This window comes from Erigeron canadensis, chromosome 5 (genome assembly GCF_010389155.1).
Source record: "Erigeron canadensis isolate Cc75 chromosome 5, C_canadensis_v1, whole genome shotgun sequence".
Classification (NCBI taxonomy): domain Eukaryota; kingdom Viridiplantae; phylum Streptophyta; class Magnoliopsida; order Asterales; family Asteraceae; genus Erigeron; species Erigeron canadensis.
In genome coordinates, this window is record NC_057765.1 from 41,177,880 (window position 1) to 41,199,099 (window position 21,220).

The 21,220-nt window shown below is 34.2% G+C and overlaps 3 protein-coding genes and 1 long non-coding RNA gene across 5 annotated transcripts; 2 read left to right on the forward strand and 2 right to left on the reverse strand.

Annotated features, from left to right (window-relative positions):
• The first annotated feature begins 3,712 nt into the window (after nt 1-3,712).
• Nucleotides 3,713-4,363, forward strand: LOC122598841. Its single transcript, XR_006323756.1, has 3 exons — nt 3,713-3,772; nt 3,864-4,205; nt 4,277-4,363. It is a non-coding gene; the product is annotated as an uncharacterized LOC122598841 (long non-coding RNA).
• A 2,995-nt stretch (nt 4,364-7,358) lies between these two features.
• On the reverse strand, nt 7,359-9,116 carry LOC122601828 (protein FAR1-RELATED SEQUENCE 5-like). The gene is made up of 3 exons (XM_043774564.1): nt 8,940-9,116; nt 8,082-8,576; nt 7,359-7,982 (listed from the first exon to the last, which is right to left on the reverse strand). Exons 1-3 carry the CDS (start codon nt 9,087-9,089, stop codon nt 7,359-7,361), a joined length of 1,269 nt encoding a protein of 422 aa, XP_043630499.1. The 5' UTR covers nt 9,090-9,116.
• Nucleotides 9,117-14,985: 5,869 nt separating this feature from the next.
• On the forward strand, nt 14,986-16,826 carry LOC122600770 (putative pentatricopeptide repeat-containing protein At5g47460). The gene has a single exon (XM_043773528.1). It carries the CDS (start codon nt 15,023-15,025, stop codon nt 16,757-16,759), a length of 1,737 nt encoding a protein of 578 aa, XP_043629463.1. The 5' UTR covers nt 14,986-15,022; the 3' UTR covers nt 16,760-16,826.
• Nucleotides 16,827-16,951: 125 nt separating this feature from the next.
• Nucleotides 16,952-20,523, reverse strand: LOC122600771 (U-box domain-containing protein 35-like). Of its 2 annotated transcripts, XM_043773530.1 has the most exons (10): nt 20,255-20,523; nt 20,033-20,151; nt 19,820-19,941; nt 19,547-19,740; nt 18,985-19,307; nt 18,799-18,903; nt 18,468-18,705; nt 18,277-18,380; nt 17,452-18,204; nt 16,952-17,263 (listed from the first exon to the last, which is right to left on the reverse strand). In XM_043773530.1, exons 1-10 carry the CDS (start codon nt 20,451-20,453, stop codon nt 17,081-17,083), a joined length of 2,340 nt encoding a protein of 779 aa, XP_043629465.1. In that variant the 5' UTR covers nt 20,454-20,523; the 3' UTR covers nt 16,952-17,080. The 2 variants fall into 2 exon arrangements, with proteins under 2 accessions (XP_043629465.1, XP_043629464.1); XM_043773529.1 differs by having other exon boundaries at nt 18,277-18,705.
• Nucleotides 20,524-21,220: the final 697 nt, after the last annotated feature.

Here is a 21,220-nt window from a genome sequence, read left to right on the forward strand (position 1 = left end):
CTTTCTGTTTTGTTTATTTAACATGTTTCCTTTAAATTAATATATATTCACATGACAAAATTTTGATAAAATATGACAAACTTTTAACTGTGGCTATTATAAAACATATATATGATATACGTTTTTTGGGCTTTTTTTCGTTTTTAAAAGCGTGTTATAACAACCATAAACACGATAAAGAAGTCTCGGAGCGCGAGACATGTAAATTTCTAGTTACTTCTTATACTACAAAATTTTGGTTATGACATAAACAGTTGGAAATTTGGTTTAAGTTTTCTATTTAAGATTTTTTTTTGTTTTGTTTTTATAATATTTCTTTCATTGACATTTACATATAAAAACGTAAAAAATATGTTTGCATATCCTTACTGATCACTAGCATAAACATAAAAATGATTCAAAGGAATCGCATAACTTAACAAATAGAGATATCTTAATTGTAATTTTGGAGGGATAGAGTGCGAACTGTGCCATGCAGGGGAAGAGACGGCTAAACACTTATTTTGTTCGCGTGAGGTGGCGTTGGAAATCTGACAGAAAGTTACCATTTTGTGTAAAGTGGCACCTATCTTTTTGTTTTCGGTCGCCGATATCTTCGCGCTAAACAAGTTTATGGGGCTGGGGAGACAATCAAGAAAAGTTTTCAAAGGTATCATATATGTTACATGCTGGTGCGTGTGAAAGACAATAAACGAGAAGAAATTTCAAGGTGTTGGGGTAAATGTTGAGAAGATTATCCACGAAATCAAGATTACCAGTTATTTGTGGTTTAGAAATAGATCAAGTTTTGAATTGATTGGACTTCTTTCAATGTATATATGTAATTGTATACTTATATATGTCGGCCACGCCACTATTTTGTGAGTTGGCGATTTTTTAAATAAAAATTACCTTTCAAAAAAAAAAACCAAAAAGAGAATATTGATTACCATAAACTTATAATTGAATCGATTTATGTTTTAATTCATTATAGTTGTTTTACTCATAATCTATCTTGATATCAATCCCAATACCATTAACATTAGATGGTTGGAGATAGCAAAATCCTCGCCATTATGGAGCTTGCTGACATTTGGCCTTCACTAGAATCTTGAACCCAATTAAATTTGTAACAATTGATAAACGAACGATAATGAATAAAAAGATTGAAATGAAGATCGATTCTCCTGTAACTGAGAAAGGGGTTAGGAGTCATCATCTAACTAAATGAGAATACAATAAAAGACGACAGGACGACAGAGGGGTTTAACAGAGAAAGGTATAGAGTAAATTTAATAAACACAGGGATTAATTATTAGGGGCTAAATGGTCATGATAAAATAATTGTAGTATAGGAAGTAATATGTGTAGTATAAAAATTGGCGCCTGGTATCCGACCATTATTTTGGTAACCCGACCAGATTATTAATGACAGGGGGCTCGCTTTAGACTATATCATATATACCATTATAGACATGAGGGTCCACACTTTTTGGTTGGGATATCAAAAAGTGTAGTTGGGATACTAGGGATGTAAAAATCAATTCCCATTAATAAACAGGCCACATACCCCAACCACGGAATATTCGGTAACCCGACCACCCCTCTTTAGGAGCGACAGTCGCTCCTAAAGGGTAGACCCATTAATTGCTCGCGGATACCTACGCATATACCCGTTGACCCGTCAAACCCCCTCTTTAGGAGCGACGGTCGCTCCTAAAGGGGTGCCTCGAATAAATAAAAACCGATCGATCCCCCTGCTTATTCATTCCTTCTCCCCTTCTCTTCTCCATTCCGATCTACCTTTCTCTTCTCCATTCCAACCGATCCAACCCCCCTCTCCCCCATATTTTCCGGCCAAGATATTCCGGTGAGGCTTTAGGAGCGACCCAGTTTTTCAGTGAGGCTTTAGGAGCGACCCGTCGTTACCCCTTTCGTAAACCGAACTTCGAAGTAAGTTTTTATTTTTTTTTTATTTCGTATCTATTAATTTGCTATATAGTATATGTATTGGTTTGATGTTATTCTTGTTATGCATAGATGTATTAGGATCAATCTTATATGCCCATAGATTTAACGTATTGTATACGCCCATAGATTTAATGTATTGTTGTTCTTGTGTTCTTGTTGTTGTTCTTGTTTTTGTTATGTAAAAATGTTTGTAAAAAAGTGTAAAAAATATAAAATGTAAAAAAAGTGTATTACATAGTATATAAAAAATATATTTAAAAAAAAGTTTATAAAAGTTTGTACTAGAAAATGTTTGTATTAGAAAATATAAAAATGTATACACAAAAAAGGTATTAAAACATAAGTATAAAAAGATATTAAAACATATATTGAAAAAGTAGTAGTACAAAAGTCATATAAAAAATTAAGTTAAAAAAAAGTAGTTAAAAAAGTTGATATAAAAAGTATTATAATACGTGTATTATTTATGTAGATATAAATAAAAAAATATAAAAATGTATAAACAAAAAAGGTATTAAAACATAATTATAAAAAGATATTAAAACATATATTGAAAAAGTAGTAGTACAAAAGTCATATAAAAAATTAAGTTAAAAAAAAGTAGTTAAAAAGTTGATATAAAAAGTATTATAATACGTGTATTATTTATGTAGATATAAATAAAAAAATATAAAAATGTATAAACAAAAAAGGTATTAAAATATAAGTATAAAAAGATATTAAAACATATATGGAAAAAGTAGTAGTACAAAAGTCATATAAAAAATTAAGTTATAAAAAGTAGTTAAAAAAGTTGATATAAAAAGTATTATAATACGTGTATTATTTATGTAGATATAAATATAAAAATGTATAAACAAAAAAGGTATTAAAACATAAGTATAAAAAGATATTAAAACATATATTGAAAAAGTAGTAGTACAAAAGTTATATAAAAAATTAAGTTAAAAAAAAGTAGTTAAAAAAGTTGATATAAAAAGTATTATAATACGTGTATTATTTATGTAGATATAAATAAAAAAATATAAAAATGTATAAACAAAAAAGGTATTAAAACATAAGTATAAAAAGATATTAAAACATATATTGAAAAAGTAGTAGTACAAAAGTTATATAAAAAATTAAGTTAAAAAAAAGTAGTTAAAAAAGTTGATATAAAAAGTATTATAATATGTGTACTATTTATGTAGATATAAATAAAAAAATATAAAAATGTATAAACAAAAAGGTATTAAAACATAAGTATAAAAGATATTAAAACATATATTGAAAAAGTAGTAGTACAAAAGTCATATAAAAAATTAAGTTAAAAAAAAGTAGTTAAAAAAGTTGATATAAAAAGTATTATAATACGTGTATTATTTATGTAGATATAAGAAAAATGCTAGGAGCTCATGGCGGCGACGGCGATGGGAGGGATCCGCACCGACTGTGGTGGAAGAAAATAACAGGCTGCAAAAACAGCGGTAAGAAAATTGACTTTACATTAAATTTAGTTATGCATTGAAATAATTGTATTCTTATCGTTTAAAGTAACTTATTTATGTTATTGTTACTTATTGGTTTTGTAGGGTCAAAGAAAACACCCCCACCACCAAGAGGGGCAGCCAAACATCTAAACCTTGAGGCTGCCTTCAAGAAAAATGGAGGCCCGTTACCCATGTACTTCGACTACAAATCAAAGACCTTTCAGTCGATCGGGGACTACGGGGCTATGTACAAATCTTTGTTAGGCTCGTTGATCGGAGATATCCCCCAGTACTACGAGTCATGGGACGATGTGCCTGAGTCTATGAGGGACCATATCTTGGAGGAAGTACAGGTTAGAATATGTTTCTTTTTATATTTTTTTACTTAATATGTTTTTCAATGATAACCCCGAAAATGCTAACTTGTATTTGTAAACAATGTAGCGCTATTTTGCGATGGACCAGTACTTAGAGCTTGATGAGGACGACCCCACCCGGAAGGCAGCAAAACTGGCTTTCCGTGCTGATGCAGCTAGCATATATAGGCAGAGAAAGTCAAAATTCAAATCTCAGCATTTTACAGCACGGGGGGGTGTAGGCGCAGCAGATACCCTGCAGACAGCACCGCCAGCTGGTATGGACCCGGAAGAGTGGGGAAAACTATTGCGTTTCTATACGAGGGATGACCGGGTCAAGCGGGCCGAGACAAACAAGACAAACCGGTCCAAACAGGCGGTGGGGACTTAGGGTCGGCGATCTATTTCTCTTGCCCACGATCGGGCGTTGGTACGTTTGGTTTTAACAAAAGTATACAATTCTTGTGTTTTTTTAATGCTAATTATTTGACTTGTTTGCAGGCCAAGCACCATAACGAAAAGAAGGAGGGGCCACCGCCCACGTGGGAGTCGACTTGGGCGGCAACCCACAGACTACAACCTCCGAAAGTTGCGGTATATACATAACTTTAAGTTAAATTACTTTTTATTACTGCTCCATTTATTAAACTTACCTTACTATTTATATGCAGTCCCGTCTGGAAGCTGCGCAGGAGAGACATTCACAGGATCCTGCACCGACACCTCCAACCCAGTTGTTCCCGGAAGCGTTTGGATCGCGATCGGGACATCAGCGCGGACTAGGGAGGATTCTCAGGGGGTTTCGGATCCCATGATTTCCCTGTTGAGTTGCCGCAACCACATTATGGACCTCCGGAAGGATACTCCTCCGGCCCATCTGGATCCTATTCTGGCCCCTCTGGATCCCAACCTTCCGGCCACCATGTTGACTTGAACCAGCCTGGTGATGAGTATTTCGACCCCAGCCAGTTATGGGGTGGGACATCGGCGCATTATGGACCTCCATCAGGGGAATTTGGTAGCTTGTCGGATATGAGTGGATTTTTTAGTGGGACAGGCTCTGTATCCGGACTAGGTGTGGGTGATGATAATGCCGGTGAGGACGACGACGATTCCGGTGATTAGACTTTTTTTATTTGTACGAAGTATGGACATTTTTATAAATACAGTTTGTTATGTACATTTTTATTATTTGTGTTTGATATGGACATTTTTATTATTTGTTTACTGTTTGTTTATGATGATGGTGGACTATCCGGTTTGCAAAAATGTAACACCCCAAATTTCGTAGTATTATTATATTATTAAAAGTAATATAGCAAGTAAAAAGATGATAAAGTTACGAAGTAACACCCCAAGTTTTCTTTAATAAAAAAAAAAGGAAACAAAAAAACGGGCATAACAAAAAACAAAAAACTTTATTACAATCCTAATCAGATGAGTCCACTGTTCCCATATAGATGGGAGGAGGTTTTGTTGCATCTATGTATCTATTGTAGGCTAACTGGCGGTGTCGGTACAAATCTTTCCATTTGCTCACGGGAGGCCTTACACGATCCTGTACCCAATATGCGATCTCCGGGGCCATCGGGTAGTCACCTTCCAACTGCACCATGATATAGTGACCGTGACCATGTACTAATGCTATTGATATGGGCTCTCTCCTAGGCATCTCATCAGGACCATAGGTAAATGGGAACGAAGTCCAACTGGCGGCAGTAGATAAACAGTGAATTACTGTACCCATCCTGTTGGACAACAACATGGCCCCCATAGTCATGTGCATCCAGTAGCCAGTTGGTCTAAACACCCCTACATAAGACCTTGAGAACCCCTCAAAAAACCTCGCTTCAACCTGTCCCCATCTTGTTAGTTCATCGTAGAATTATTTGTTGTTTTCATACTCGGCCAACATATGTAGTCGGATCCACTCGTAACCTTCGTTTTCATCGTACCCCAATGCAACAGCAAGTGCCCGGAATCCACAGTTGCCATCACCACTGACATTAATAATCCCCTTGACGTATGGTCTAAATACATTCGGTATGTCATCAAGGTAACCCTTTATACCCGTCGTCTGCAGTGGGCGAGTGTTAGGTGGTGGTACTGGTAGAGCAGCCAATTGCTGCTCAGCTGATATGGGAGATATTGGTGATGGTGCTGGTGCTGGTGGCATCGGAGGTGATGGTGCTGGTGGCATCGAAGGTTGCGTGGGCGTACTGAAAAAATCAAAGTACGATGATGGTGCAGCTAGCATCGGAGTGCTAGGACCTGCAGGAAAATAAGTATCGGCACTGAAGAACTGATCCACTACGCCTGTTGGTGCTGTTGGTGGCACAGGATAGTATGCGGGTTCGGCTGCGCCGAACAACTGATCTAAGAATGAGGGTTCGGTTGTAGGCTCATTACTCGGCCCTGCTGCTGAAAATTGTGACGATCAGATCAACTCATCAATATAATCACGGGTGTCCTCCCGTAATTCGGTGTCAGGCTCCGCGAAACGTGACTGCGTAGGCACATGGTCACTGTGTCTCGCCGCCTGAAAGTCTCTGTAGCATGAGCCTGAGTCTGGTGCGGTATCCGGATACTTAGGTGTTGTCACGTGCACGGACCTCGACTTTTTCAACTTTGGTGGTGGTGGCATCGGAGGTGATACGTTCAAGTCTGGCATCTGCAATGAATGAATGAATAATTAAGTTAGATGTATACCCGTATAGTATTTAACAATTAATAATTTGCTAGACTATAATAATATACCTTTTTCTTTGACCCAACAGGTCTACCACGTGTTTTCTTTTGGACCTCTGGATCCTTGATTTTGGACCGACCCAGATAGATGAGGTCCTTTATTTTTGACATCAAGCTTTTCCTTTGTTTTATGGGTTGTCGTTCCAAGGCAGCAGTAACCTCGCCACAAAAGGCCTCAACAGGCTCGTCATCATCCGAGTCTTTCTTCACATTTCCAGGCAGGCAGGTGGGCGGGGTTATATCGAGCCTGCACCAAAATGCATCTATCTCATATTCTTGTACACGCCTTCCTGCAGGAATAAAAATATTACATTAAGTATTTTTAAGTAAAATGGACCATTTGTATCTGAATGAACTGTACTTACGTTCCTGCATGTATGTTAGAAGTCGACAACTACATGGCAAGCCACAACTAGCCCATACCGTACACCCGCACTTTGACACGTCCCCTTTTATTGTATTTTTCAATCGATCAATTTCGTCAACCATAATTTGCAAGGCTACATGGGAGGCTTTACCGAGCAAATCCTTTAAACAGGGATAGTTGTGTTTATTTTGATTGTACTGCCTGCAATGTTCCAGTGACCCCTTTATTTCGGTGTATTGCCCGCTGACAATAGAGTTAACACATTCAACGATTCTGTGGAACGTAAGCCGCTTTTGATGCATAACTGACTTCAGCAAAGAATGCTCGCTCTCAACCCTGTTGGTAGTGTAGTTACGATAGTTGCGGTGTTGGTCGACCCAACATGACACAAATAACTCCTTGTACGAGGCAAGCCACTGTATTTGTAGATACGTATAAAGATCTGCAGGAAAATAAAAAGTGATTTAGCTACATGGTTACATCGTAAGCGTTATCATAAAAACAGTATGGGGACGGGATGTATATACTTGGTTTATCTGCCAAGAATACTTTTAGCCGCTGCTCATTCTCTGCGTATTCTTTAACTGTGATTGAGTTTACGAGTTTATCCCACCGGTGTCTAAACGAACCATAATCTTTTTTTGACCCAAACGATGGGTTGGCATGTAACTCAATATTCCTCCAAATGTGTATTCTACACAATATCAGCTTCGTTTCCGGCATCACATCCTTAACCGCTTTCATGAGGGCCAGATCCCGATCAGTGAGTGCCACACGCACGACGAACCCTTCTTCGAGCGTCGACCTCAAGCACTGTAACACCCATGTGTATGCCGCATGTTGCTCATTTTCAATAAGTGCGTGCGCAATGCTGAATGTCTTGCCAGTTGGAGTGACACCCACAATCTCAACAAGCGGCATGTTGTAAACGTTGGTTTTATACGTGGCGTCTATTTCAATGATCCAAGGAAATGCACGCCATATGTCAAGTGATGTAGGATGTACGAAAAAGAGATTGGTCAAACATCCGGTTTTGCTATCCGTCGTGTACTGATACGTGTACTGATGGTCAGATAGTAATTGGAGCACGATCTGCAACGGGTAAACAACCAAAGTATAAGGAAGTCGTATTTTTTTAAAAAATAAACATATAGTTATATGATCCACATGCAAATATGTTTCTTATTTCACTTGCATTCGAGTTTCCCCTCGTTGTTGGGCGTGCTTTAGCCGGTGTTGCCGCAGGTAGTTAGAAATGTCTTGTGAACGGGTCAAGATGTCGGGAAATGCATCCTTCAATTGGTCCCTTATGCTATTTGGCCCAAAACCTAGCAACGCCTTTTCGTCCACAAATTCTTTTTGAACATTGGTTAGTCGACTTGCATACGCAATACCTTCCAAATTACGAGCTGATGGATGGTTATGTCGGTGATCTATAACTTCAACCCACCAACTATGGTCCTTTGTCAGACGGCCTACCAATTTGAATGGACAGTCAATTTTGGTACTCCCTTTGGGTGCCCCGGTTGACCGCTTATCTTTTTTTCCACCACGGTTGCAAATAAGGACCACCTTTTTAACTTCTCCGCCTTTTGTGACATTTGATCTTCGTGTTACTAACACATAACCAAGCTCCTTTGCCGTTCTTTGAGCCCAGTCTACCAAATCTATGTGTGTGTCAAACACCTGAAATATTTTATACACTTTTTTTTAATACACTTTTTATGCACTTTTTTATAATACATTTTTTTAATACACTATTTTATATACTTTTTTATAATCCACTTTCTTATACACTTTTTTATAATACACTTTTTTATAATACACTTTTTTATACACTTTTTTTTTAACAATTTTTTAATAGCTTTTGTTAATCTACATTTTTACGTACATTTTTTAATATGTTTTTATAAACAATTTTTTATCCGTAGTTTTAATAATTAGTTTTCTTACATACTTTTATAGCAACAAATCTAATGAATAATAACAAAATACAATTACTCACAAAATAACAACACAAAAAATGAAAAGATTGGATTAAATACATACCTCCTTGGTATAAAAAACATCGTGATCGTAATCAAATTCATCACGGACATCTGGGGATTCAAATTCATCATCGGGCTCTTCGTACACAAACTCGTCATTTACACCTTCCGGCGCATTTGGATTTAAGAAAATTTCCTCCAAGCAATCCATCTAAAATAATAAAAACACTTAACAGTAATAAATGAAAACGAATAAATCAAAATGAATGAATATGAAAACGATCGAATATCAAAACGATTGAATAATGAGATTGAACTTATAAAGAATGAATATGAAACGATTGAACTTATAAAGAATGAATCGTCACGGGAAAACAGAAACATTTCTGTACGATTCGAACCTACCACCCCTTTAGGAGCGACTGTCGCTCCAAAAGGGGTAGTCGGGTTACATAAGGAGTGGTCGGCCTACACGTCCCTTTAATAAAAGTTATCTTTCTTTAGAAAAAGTACATTAATATTTATAGTTGTCAGGAACTATAAATGTTCACTTACATCTACCCAACTTTTTAACAAGTACATCCACCCTCTTACATTATCAAAATTCATTGATTTATAACACCCAACACAATTTCATCCTATACACTTTCTCACAAAACTAACACCAAACACAATTTCATCATAATTTCCTCATTCATTTATAAAACGTTATTTTATTATTAGCTCAAAAAGGAGAGCAAATAGTCTATTATATATTTTCTTTATTATTCCATATAAATATTCCGCTAAAAGCCTAAAAATTAGCATAAAGAAGCTATATAATTGATGGTTTATCATGGATGTTCCATCATATATTCGATCATGATTTCTCCCTTTAAATATGAAGTTACATTTTTATGTAAAGCATTTAACAAATTTAATTTTAAATAAGGGCATTTAACAAATTTAATTTTATTGCTTGGTTTTTTTTATCAAGACATTTAATAAAATTAGTAATATAATAATTTTTATGTAAAGCATTACTATAATAATTTAAAAATACTATATATTAAAAATACTATATAGAAACCTACAGGCTACAGCAGTTGAATACTTGACTTACCCACCTTGTAAGTAATCCTAATATCTCTATCTCTATATATATATAATTCTCTATCTCAAAGTGATGATGTGGCATACCTTCGGTATCGTCACATCATCTTTTTCTTACGTGGCGTTTATACGTTGATGGTCTCTCAAATGTTGACAAATCACCATCTAGTCAGCAGCCACATAAGATTTTGCTTATTATTTCTTAATAAATATTTAAAAATTAGTTAACAACGGGAATCGAACCGTGGTGCTTGACATCAACAAAAGATGTATGTGCCATCTAAGCCACGAGCAAATATGCGTCATAATTTCAAAACTATAATATGAATACTATATAATCGAAAGGTACTCTTAAATAAATAAACTTTTTCATAGTTCATGTATATAGTTGGTAAAATTATAAATATTTATTAACAAATTAAAAAAACAATCGAATATATATACATTTTTTTTATTTTTACACAAGTGAAAATGATAGCTAAATAAAAAAATTAATTAGTTTTGATTCAAAACAGACTCCTTATTTAAGGATAAAAGGGTAGTAAATGAGGGTGATATGTCACAAGGGGTGATCGATGATTGTTAACCTACCTGATGGGTTCCGTCCTTAGCCGTCATAGCTCCGACATGTACTGACGGGCTCCGCTCTTAGCCGCCATGGATGTGCAGGTATGATTATTTAGTAACTTACATGTGAAAGCAAATGTTTTACACATGTGTAAATAAACAAGTACAAACAACAAAATATGAATATTAAAAATCGTCGAAAGTATAACAAATGACCTATATAATAAAAAGGACGGCATGTTAAAAACACTTATATATATATTTTTTTTAATTTATCGATCTATGGTGTTAGAAATAAAACATTTTGAATGAACTAAATAAATTTTTATGATTTTAGAAGGCAGAAAAATGTGTGATTCATATTGGGTCTCATATTTTTTTAAAGGGCTTGAATAACTATTCCTCTCTTTATAAATAACACAAACACATTATCACAAATCAAAAATTATAATATTTTTTCTTTTTTATTCAATGGTTTTTTTTATACATTAAAATGGTATTACTCAAAATTGCTTAATCAAGATATTTGAATACTAAAACAATATGCATTTTTATACAGATCACCTCATATTATTTTTTTTTTAATTATTTAATTTGTTCTGTAAATATTAATTAAAATCTTATTATTAGAGAAACTAGATTATTGTCCCGCGTAATACGCGAGATAACGTATTTAATTAGTGACAAGTTATCGTTTCACAATATCATACATTGACAACTACAAAAAAAAAAGATGTTGAAAATAGATTAATTAGTATCATGATGCCAAAGATGTAAATTAATTAGTATCTTGCTGTAATTAGTTAATATGCATATAAGCAAATTTTCATTGAAAACTATCGCATTTACGATCAAAGTTAATGTATGTTTGTATAAACAATTAGTAACACTTTCAAATTATTGTATCAAGTGATAGTTTGAAATTCAATATAAATAGATTTATTTAGCGGAATATAAATAAGAGTTCTATATGGATTTGACTTCTCTTTAATTAGTGTAACTATATTAGTCATTTTTTACAATTTTCACGTAGTTTAATGTTTATATAAATACACATATAAATAAAATTTAACAAAACAAAAGTAGTTAGCATTTGAACTACGTATGTTTGGAATGAAACCCAGTAATATCGAAAACCCTCTTAATTATCCACTCCTACAAATTTTGAAAGTGTAATTTATACCCTGATGGATTTCCCAAAAGTTTAAGATCTTGCCAATTGCTCACCTTTTGAAAGTTTACTTTTTGTGTTTATAGTTAACATTTGGAATTTTTAAAATTAATTTTACATTAATATATTAAGAGTTTCGGATTATGTACTTATATATTAATAATATTTGAAACAAATATTGGGTTTATATAAGAAATTTAAAAAACTAAAATATTTAGGAAATTAAAATCTTAAACTTTTAATATGTACTTTAATTAATATCACTTATGTAAAAGCAAATTATAATACAATAATCAAGATTTGAAAGTTCATAATATAATCTTATAAGAGATCCTAAATTTCAACATTTAAATTTATTAAGAAAAACATATAATAAATAACTTATTAAAAAGTGTCAAGTAATAAGTTTTTCAATTTGATAGGATCAACAACATAAGCAAATGTTGATTAAGTGAAATACAATATTTCAACTGGTTAATAGTTATTTAAGAAAATCGTATTTTTGTATATATAGAAGTTAAATTATATTTTTCTGCATATTACGCGAGACAATATAAATACGCGAGATAAACATAATAAGTTTTAAGAATAGCATAATTATTAATTATAGATAAAACATGTTAAAATACAATTGTATTGTTATTTAAAGTTTTATTTGCATCAAATATGGCTAGTAAGATATATAAATTTTTGTATAATGACAATGTAATGTTAAATACATCTAATACTGGTGAAGATAGTAATATTCAAAATTGCTCTTTAGTGTAGTTGGTTTTTATAATATGGTTGTTATATATTTGTATAATGACGATATAAAAGTAAATATAAACAAAACACTTTATTTACTATAATGATTAAATTTCAAACCAACTCATTTAGGTGGGTTGGCCACCATGACATCATTGAGAGTCTGTTATCTTGAGGGACGCATATTTAATTCTTGCCATGGATAAGACTGATAATTATAGTTAATCATCGATGCAAAAAAACTCAACATTGAGGTTTCGTAGGTACCAATTCGGTACACGGGATCAAAGGGTTCTCATCGATCTACCTTATGTTATATCTATGTTGCCATGTATGATCTTTATAATCAATTTTGATCATAATCATTAATTATAATATATTCATATAATCATAAAATAGAATTTAATTGTTTCTATATGAATAATAATGTAACTATCAATTATTGTTTTTATATTTATGTTCTCAATTATCTCGTACAACGTACGGGTTTAATCTAGTATCTAATATATATAGTGAATGACATGTTTTTTCTTTAATTAATAAATTAATAGTTATCTATATTGGTTAAATAATAATCAGATAATTTAAAAGACTTTAATGTATATAATATAATTGTAAATAATTTGATAACTTAATAGTACAGTTATAATATGAACTCATATATGCATGAATATATATATATATGAAAAAAGTGAGTATGGGGTTGTCCTCCATCTATATATATATATATATATATATATATATATATGTATATATATTAGTTTATTATGTTTACACATTACACTAATCGATCGATCTGTGACTTCCTACGTATATATATACTTTATTAAATATACAATATCTAATTATTTAAAATACAAGGACTAATATTATGTTTTCTTAATATTAGTGATTGAATATTAATGGTAGAAAGTGTAAATTAGTGATGGAAAACAAAAAAGTGTAAATTATTTAAATTAGATGGACTAATGTTGTGTTTACTTAATATTAAATTTGGTAATGGTATTATTATTTAGATCTAAGGGTTGTAATCAAAAGTTGAAACTCATCTAACGGTCCTTGTTTTTCCATAAAAGAATTTAGGACCTTGTTATATATATATTGGTAGATTATAATTTTAAAAACTACATTCTGTATACCACATAAGGAATTAGTATTTATAACAAGTTACGCACACATAGCGACAAAGACAATATGATACTTGCGTATCACACAGATAAATAACTTATATAAATTATTTGTAATATATATATATCGATATTTACCTTCAAAAAATGGGTTTAGTATCTGTGATTGTAACTAACTATAGACGAATATTTATAGTGTGAAAAAACTAAAGTTGTGTTCATTGTAGTAACGAACTTTCGAATCCTATGCATTGTATGTATTCAGGTATATATGTGACAACCATATAAGATGTCACTTGTAAGTTTTTGATTATAGTTCTACCTTCACAGATAATAACCCCCCCCCCCCAAAAAAAAAAAAAGAAGGGGGCCCCCTCAATATTAATGATCAAATGACTAACTTATATTCGGATCGGTTGACATTGTAATGGAAAACCCCGATCAATATGGACACACTCATGATGAGGTTAACTAGATTTTTGCACTTGAATCTATATCAATGTCTACTTTATAATGTGTAATCATTCAGTTCAATTTCTATGATTATTTTCACTGCATATAATTTACGAGGAATCATTTTTATATAATAAGATATAAACGTGCAACGCACAGGGCATAAACTAGTTATATATATATATATATATATATATATATATATATATATATATTATATATATATATATATATATATATATATATATATATATATATATTTCACCCATCTAACTTGTAAGCATATACTGTACCAACATTATGACTTTATCTTCTTCAACCTTTTTCTTTTCAAACTAACCGGCTGGAAAAAATTGGAACAACACACGACAACTCAAGTGCAACAAAAATAATCCGATCAAATTAAGAAGCGAAGAGCGGCATTCCACACACCGGATTTCAGTTAAAGACCAAAGTCACCGGTCTGGGACATTGACACGTAATGTTAAAACCGGTGTCTAAGACACCGGTCTTGGTAACAATGGATTAAAGTCGGTGTCTAAGACACCATCTTTGGCAGGAATGAATAAATCACATTTAAACCGGCCTCTTTGACGATAGAAAAATGAATTGGATTGCCACATAAGGTAAGACCGGTGTCTAAGACACCGGCTTTGCCCGGAAATCGTAAGACCGGTGTCTTAGACACCGTTTTTCGCACTTTTACAAATTTCCAGACTAATGTTCTTAGTTACACCACATCGCTTGAAAATTTTCGTATCCGTACAAAAAATTCTCAGCTGCTACATCCTAATACATTATCATAATTTTTAAAAACCAGTCGTAGTTCCTATAAACCATAAGAGGATGTATGGAAAAACCAAAACAGGAAAACACAAACATGCTTTAGGGCAGACTTGATATCTAGGATAAAACGGAACATAAGTTCAAGGAAGGGACGTGCATATTTACCAAATTATAATCATTGAGTAATTATAAGAAGACTTAATGAAGCTTTTTGCTAAAATAACAAAAACGTATTTACCAAATTATAATTATACCCAACTCTTTTACTTGCACAAACACTACATCACAAGCAGTAAATTTGCCCAAACTTTTGACATCCATATAAAAGGCCACAGCAGTGAAAAAACCAACAGTGCTGGAATACTAAATGGGCATGATTTAGTTCACAAGATTCGAGAATGTACGAACTCGGGTCTTTATAGCTATGGACAACAGCTTCATTGCTACATTTTGAGATCTGGGTTCACTTTGGATATATATGTTTCCGCTGCATTGATCAATTTTTATGTTAAAATGGATCTAGTAGAAAATGCACATCAACTGTTTGATGAAATTCCTGAACCAGGATTAGTAGCTTGGAACTCGTTGATTTCCGGGTATGTTCATTCGGGTATGTTTCGTAAGGCTTTAAGTTTGTTTGTTAAGCTAGAAAGTTCGAGTCTTTGTTCGGATTCTTACACGTTTACTACGATTTTAGCTGCTTGTGGGCAGCTAAGTTTAATGCATTTAGGGAAGTGTGTTCACTCCAAGATTGTTAAGTTTGGTGTGGAATGTAGTACTTTTGTATCAAATTGTTTGATCGATATGTATGGAAAATGTGAGTGTGGTGAAGGTGCAATCAGGGTTTTCGATCAAATGTGGTTCAAAGACACGTTTTCTTGGAATTCAGTTATATCTGCGAGTATTAGAAACCAAAGAATCGAACAAGCATTTGAATTTTTGAATAGAATGCCAAACCCTGATACGATATCCTACAATGAGATGATTAGTGGCATTGCACAGTTTGGGAACATAGAACAAGCAATCGGGATTCTATCAAGAATGCCAAACCCGAATTCATCTTCATGGAACTCGATTCTAACAGGTTATGTGAACCGAAACCGCCCAAGAAATGCCCTTGAATTCTTCTGTAAGATGCATTTGAATGGCTTACAAATGGACGAGTTCACATTTTCAAGCATTTTAAGTGGTGTGGCACGCCTTGGAGCACTTACATGGGGGACTTTGATCCATTGTTTTGTTGTGAAGCACGGTTTTCATGAATCTGTAGTCATTGGCAGCGCGCTGATCGATATGTACTCTAAATGTGGAAATGTAAAGACCGCGGAATTCTTATTTGAATCTTTACCCAGTAAAAATTTGGTGACTTGGAATGCTATGATTTCAGGATTAGCTCACAATGAGAATTCGACCAAAGTGATAAAAGTATTTGAGCAATTGAAGGAAAAGAAAGATCTACTACCAGATGGGATCACATTTCTGAATGTTCTATTGGCTTGTTGGCATAACAAGACTCCATTAGATGTAGCAAACCGATACTTTGAATCAATGATACAGGATTACAAAATAGATCCAACGGTTGAGCATTGTTCATGTATGATTCGGCTTATGGGTCACGAAGGGGAAGTTTGGAGAGCTGCAGAGATGATAAACCGCCTAGGGTTTGAGCCGTGTGGAAATGTTTGGAGGGCATTGCTTGCAGCTTGTGCAATCTGTGGGGATTTGGAAGTTGCTAAAATTGCAGCTAAGAAAGTGATTGATCTTGAAGGGGATGGCGAATATGTTTATGTTATGATGTCAAACATATATTCACTCTTTGGTAAGTGGGAAGATGCGAGAGCAATGAGGAAGATGATGAGAGACAACAAGATGATCAAAGAGGCTGGTTATAGCTGGATTGAGATTGGAGGTGTTGTTTCAACCTCCTCCTCTTTGTAATGATGTTATAGTTTTTTAATCCTACACATTAAAATTATATATAAAATCTAAAATTGTTGTTCAGAAAGTTTCTGAGCTAACCTCACCTTACTCATTTTGACTGGTTAATTTGTTCCAACATTAAAATCTTACCTGTAACCTATTTAGACTTGGACCCAGCATGTCCGACCCACTCATAGTAAAAATTTCATGTGAAAAATTGAAAATGAATGCAATAACATGTTTCCGAGGAATAAACATGTACATTAATATTGACTTTTACATAAAACCTGAAAAAAAATTAAAACATTTACATAAAAAATGCTAAATTTCTTACTCAGATCACTGTGTTCTTAGTTTCCACTCCATGAGTGCAGAAAAAAGGGTGTAATTTGGTGTTAAGCTCTTGCTTGTCAATGGTAAATTTGTCATTGGGGAACTATCACTCTCCTCAAACCATTTCTCTATTGCCCTACGATCATAAGTGTAGCCATCGGCAGCAACACAAGGATCAACCATTACATGCTGTATGAAGACATCAGCAATTTACACGTTAGTTGTCTATACAAATTAAAAGTATGACAGACAAAAATGTGTTATCAGAGTATTGGGCATATGAATTGATTAGAAGGGGTTTGACCCATTACCTGACATTTTTGACAGATTTTCCATATTGACTCGTTACCTGACATTTTGAAACTTATGAAACATACCTTGAGTATTGGGCATATGAAGTGATTAGGAGGGGTGTTCCGATTCATAGATGTGATTCTTTGAGCTTCATCAGCGACTGCTTTCAGTCTCTCCAATACAGGAAGAACTGTATCTTTCAAATCCGGCCTATCTTTTCGTCGAAGTTCGGCACAACTCAAGCCCAACATAGCTAACTCCTTAGCTTCATCAATCGGCCATTCGCCTGCTTCTGGATCCAGCATCATGGCAAACTGATTATCCTCAAAAGCGGTCTCCACCACATGGGTTAATGCAATTGCTGGTCTTGCAGTCAGCAACTGCAAAATCACTATACCAAGAGCATAAACATCGGATTTTAGAGAAACTAATCCTGTTCGTTGATATTCTGGATCGATGTAACAAAGGGTTCCCGCTGGACTAGTATCTTTGTAAATGGTAGATGTAGAAGAAGGGTCTGAATTAAGCATTGTTGAAACACCAACATCACCAATCTTGCTCACCAGATTTTGATCAAGCAATATATTTGCAGGTTTCAGGTCACGATGAACAATTGATTTGGGTTTTGCATTATGAAGGAAAACTAGAGCTGATGCTACTTCCCATGCAATACGGAATCGAGCAAACCATGGAATTGGTGGCGTGTTGTTTTTGCGAAACAATCTCTCGTCCAAGCTCCCATATTCCATGTACTCGTAAACTAGGCAGCCATGATCCACACACGCACCAATCAGAATAAGCAAATGAGGATGCCGTATTCTGCTTAAAACGTCAAGCTGCAAAATCAAAACTTGTATTTAAGATTAAAGACTTCACAAAAAACTCATTCTGTAGATTTCAGTACATACCTCTTGTTGAAATTGCCTGGTTCTATGAGCTTCCTGAGAATGAAGAACTTTCACAGCAGCAACTGTATGATAAAAGCTCGCTTTATATACACTTCCATTCCCACCTGTCCCTATCTTAAGATCTTCAGAAAACGAAGAACAAGCAGCCACGATCTCTTCCCACGTGAACTTCTGGTACTTCAGTGACGTACCTGTTATGGCCTGCTGAAGCTTTTCCTTCTCTCTAGATTCTTGTAACGCCATCTCTTCTGCATCTTTCCTTACAGCAGTTTCTCTTCGCAGACATTCTTGTACACACTCCGCCTGTCTTTTAGCAACCTGATGCTTCTTCTTCTCTTGTTCAGCTAATGCTTTAGATTCCTCCTCTTTAACTTTTAACTCCTTGAGTCTGATTGATTCCTCTAGTTTCTGTTTTTGAAGGTCATTTAGCTGACATAAAGTAATATGTTTTAGTTTAAGATGACTTTTGTTAGTAAAAATGGCTATATTTAAAGGTTGACTTGAGAAAGAATATGGAAGTACCCTTCTAGATGCATCAAATGTCTCAGTTTGTGCAATTGCATACATCCCACGAATGTGCCTAAGCTCAACTCTCATCTTTTCTAGCTCAAAATTGATAGCATTATCCTGAGAGGAGAGGTTGCCAGATTATAAATGTTACAAGAACATGAAAACCCATATACATGTGACAAAAGGATAGAAAGATACTTGGATTTCTGGAGAAATTTCAGAAGGAGCATAGGATATGGTATCTTGATCAGATGTCCAAGATCGGCTTTCAGTCAAAAAACTACTATCGCTTGAAACTGTACTATTTGCATATCTACAATCAGCATTACTATTGCTGCCATAAGAAACCGTTGTTTCATCTCCCTGGAAGCTGTCAAGAAGCTTATTTCTCGGACTTCCTATGGAACTTGTTTTTTTGTGAAGGGTCCGGTTTATAGATGAAAGTGCTTCAAAACGTTGCATCGGTAGTGAATATGAAGAGAATTGGGAGTAGGAAGTAGCCGAACCTTGGTCTGTCCACTCTGTTAACACATAAAATATGACTATCAAACAGCTAGCTTTGACTTTTGAGGTCAACCTGTAACTTCTTGACAAAAAATTCAATATGGATCTTAGTTTATATATAACACCAAAATCATTCTTTGTGTTCTACTCTTCACAAACTCCAACCATGCTTGAATTTTTCTCAAAAAAGTTACATATTTTGAATGAAAATGAAGGTACAAAATTAGTCACTATGATCTCAAAAGTCAAACATTACCTGTTTGGAAGCCGGGATCAAAACTCGAAGAGTTGGTGAGAGAACTTGAATCACTACTGTTGCTGCCATCTTCAGTGGATCCAATAGTCTCAGAATCAGAAGCTCGAAGCGAAGATAGTTTCCCATTTGCTATAGCATAAACTGTACAAAATCTAGGAATACTTTCTGAGATTCTTGATGACAAATTCCGTCCCCTTAACATCAAATAATATCAATAAGTTAACAAACAACACCTAATGTAGTGAATAGAAAACGTTAGCTCGAATTCTGTACCTAGAGAACAAGCCATTAGATGAAGCTCCAATCACAAGTTTCTTTATATTGTGTTTAACAATTTCCTGTTTTAATGTATCTACTACATCATCCGACTCAATTTGCACAATTTCCACCTCTACCTACACACGAAAACAAAAACAAACAGCTTTATCTTAATACCGTTTCAATAAATTCCATCAATATAATCAAGAAATTACATAAAGCTCAAACCTTTCTCTTAGCACACATGTTCTTGAAAGGCATGAACTTTTCATACGTTTGCCATTCGACTTCCTTCTTATACGCAATCACTGCGTCCTCTCTCACTTGTGCAACAGGAACAATTCCCACTACCACAAAAACGAACAAAACGCAAAATTTTTCCCCTTTAATCTTGAAATATAGATGTTATATAAGTACTTGGAGAAAATGAATCTCGAAAAAGAAACTCACTTGGTGTTGGGATTCTGGTAATTTTCGGGCGAATGAAGAACAATTTGAAGAGAAGAATACCTTCAGGGACAAATTTATCCAATGCCCATTTAACAACAAATTTGGTTTTTCTATTTCCAGAAACAGCTAAAGCAACTACCAAATAAGATGGTGTTGCTAACTTATCTACCCCTTTAATCATTCCATCATCTTCCTCCATTTTTTCTGCATAAATTACCCAAAAAATATTCTTTTTCTGAGTGTGGTGGCTGCTTGACTTTTGGAAAATGATAAAGTGAGATCAGAAAAAGGGGGACCAAGTTTTCATCAATTATTTATATATGTGAATTAAGGTTGACTTGAAAGAATGTTTTCTGCAGTAAAAGTCTCAACTGCCGCTTGTTGGACCTTTTCAAAAGTCGTCTAATCACAAGTGCAAATAATATACTCGTAACACATTTTTTTGGTATTTATAGTAGCTTTTAAAGAATCGAACAGGCATTTGAAACATGCAATCGAGATTCTATCAACAATGCCAAACCCGAAATCATCTTCATGGGATTCAATTCTAACAGGTTATGTGAACCGAAACTGTCCAAGAAATGCCCTTGAATTCCTCTGTAGTATGCACTTGAATCACATACATATGGATATTTTCAAGCATTTTAAGTGATGTGGCACACCTTGGAGCACTTACACGGGGAACTTTGATCCTTTGTTGTTCTGTGAAGTAGGGTTTACATGAAATTGTAGTCATAATGCCTTGATCGAGATGCACTCTAAATGCGGAAAAGTAAACACCGCAAAATTCTTTTATGAATCTTTACGCGATAAAATCTTTGTGAATTCGAATGCTACGGTACCAGGGTTTGCTCACAATGGGAATTCAACAAAGTGACTAAAGAAATTAAAAATTCAACCTAAGTGATTAAAGAAATTTGAGCGATGGTGAGTATGTTTTTATGTTATGAAGTCGAACAGATATGC

Coding starts and splice junctions, on each gene's coding strand:
- LOC122600771 (XM_043773529.1), bottom strand. CDS start 20,453: ATGGAGGAAGATGATGGAATGATTAAAGGGGTAGATAAGTTAGCAACA. Junction 18,904..18,984: donor AAATTTCTCCAGAAATCCAA/GTATCTTTCTAT, acceptor CTCTCCTCTCAG/GATAATGCTATCAATTTTGA. Junction 17,264..17,451: donor TCATATGCCCAATACTCAAG/GTATGTTTCATA, acceptor GTCTTCATACAG/CATGTAATGGTTGATCCTTG.
- LOC122600770 (XM_043773528.1), top strand. CDS start 15,023: ATGAAGCTTTTTGCTAAAATAACAAAAACGTATTTACCAAATTATAAT.
- LOC122601828 (XM_043774564.1), bottom strand. CDS start 9,089: ATGGATTGCTTGGAGGAAATTTTCTTAAATCCAAATGCGCCGGAAGGT. Junction 8,577..8,939: donor ATGTTTTTTATACCAAGGAG/GTATGTATTTAA, acceptor AAAATATTTCAG/GTGTTTGACACACACATAGA. Junction 7,983..8,081: donor GAGGGGAAACTCGAATGCAA/GTGAAATAAGAA, acceptor TACCCGTTGCAG/ATCGTGCTCCAATTACTATC.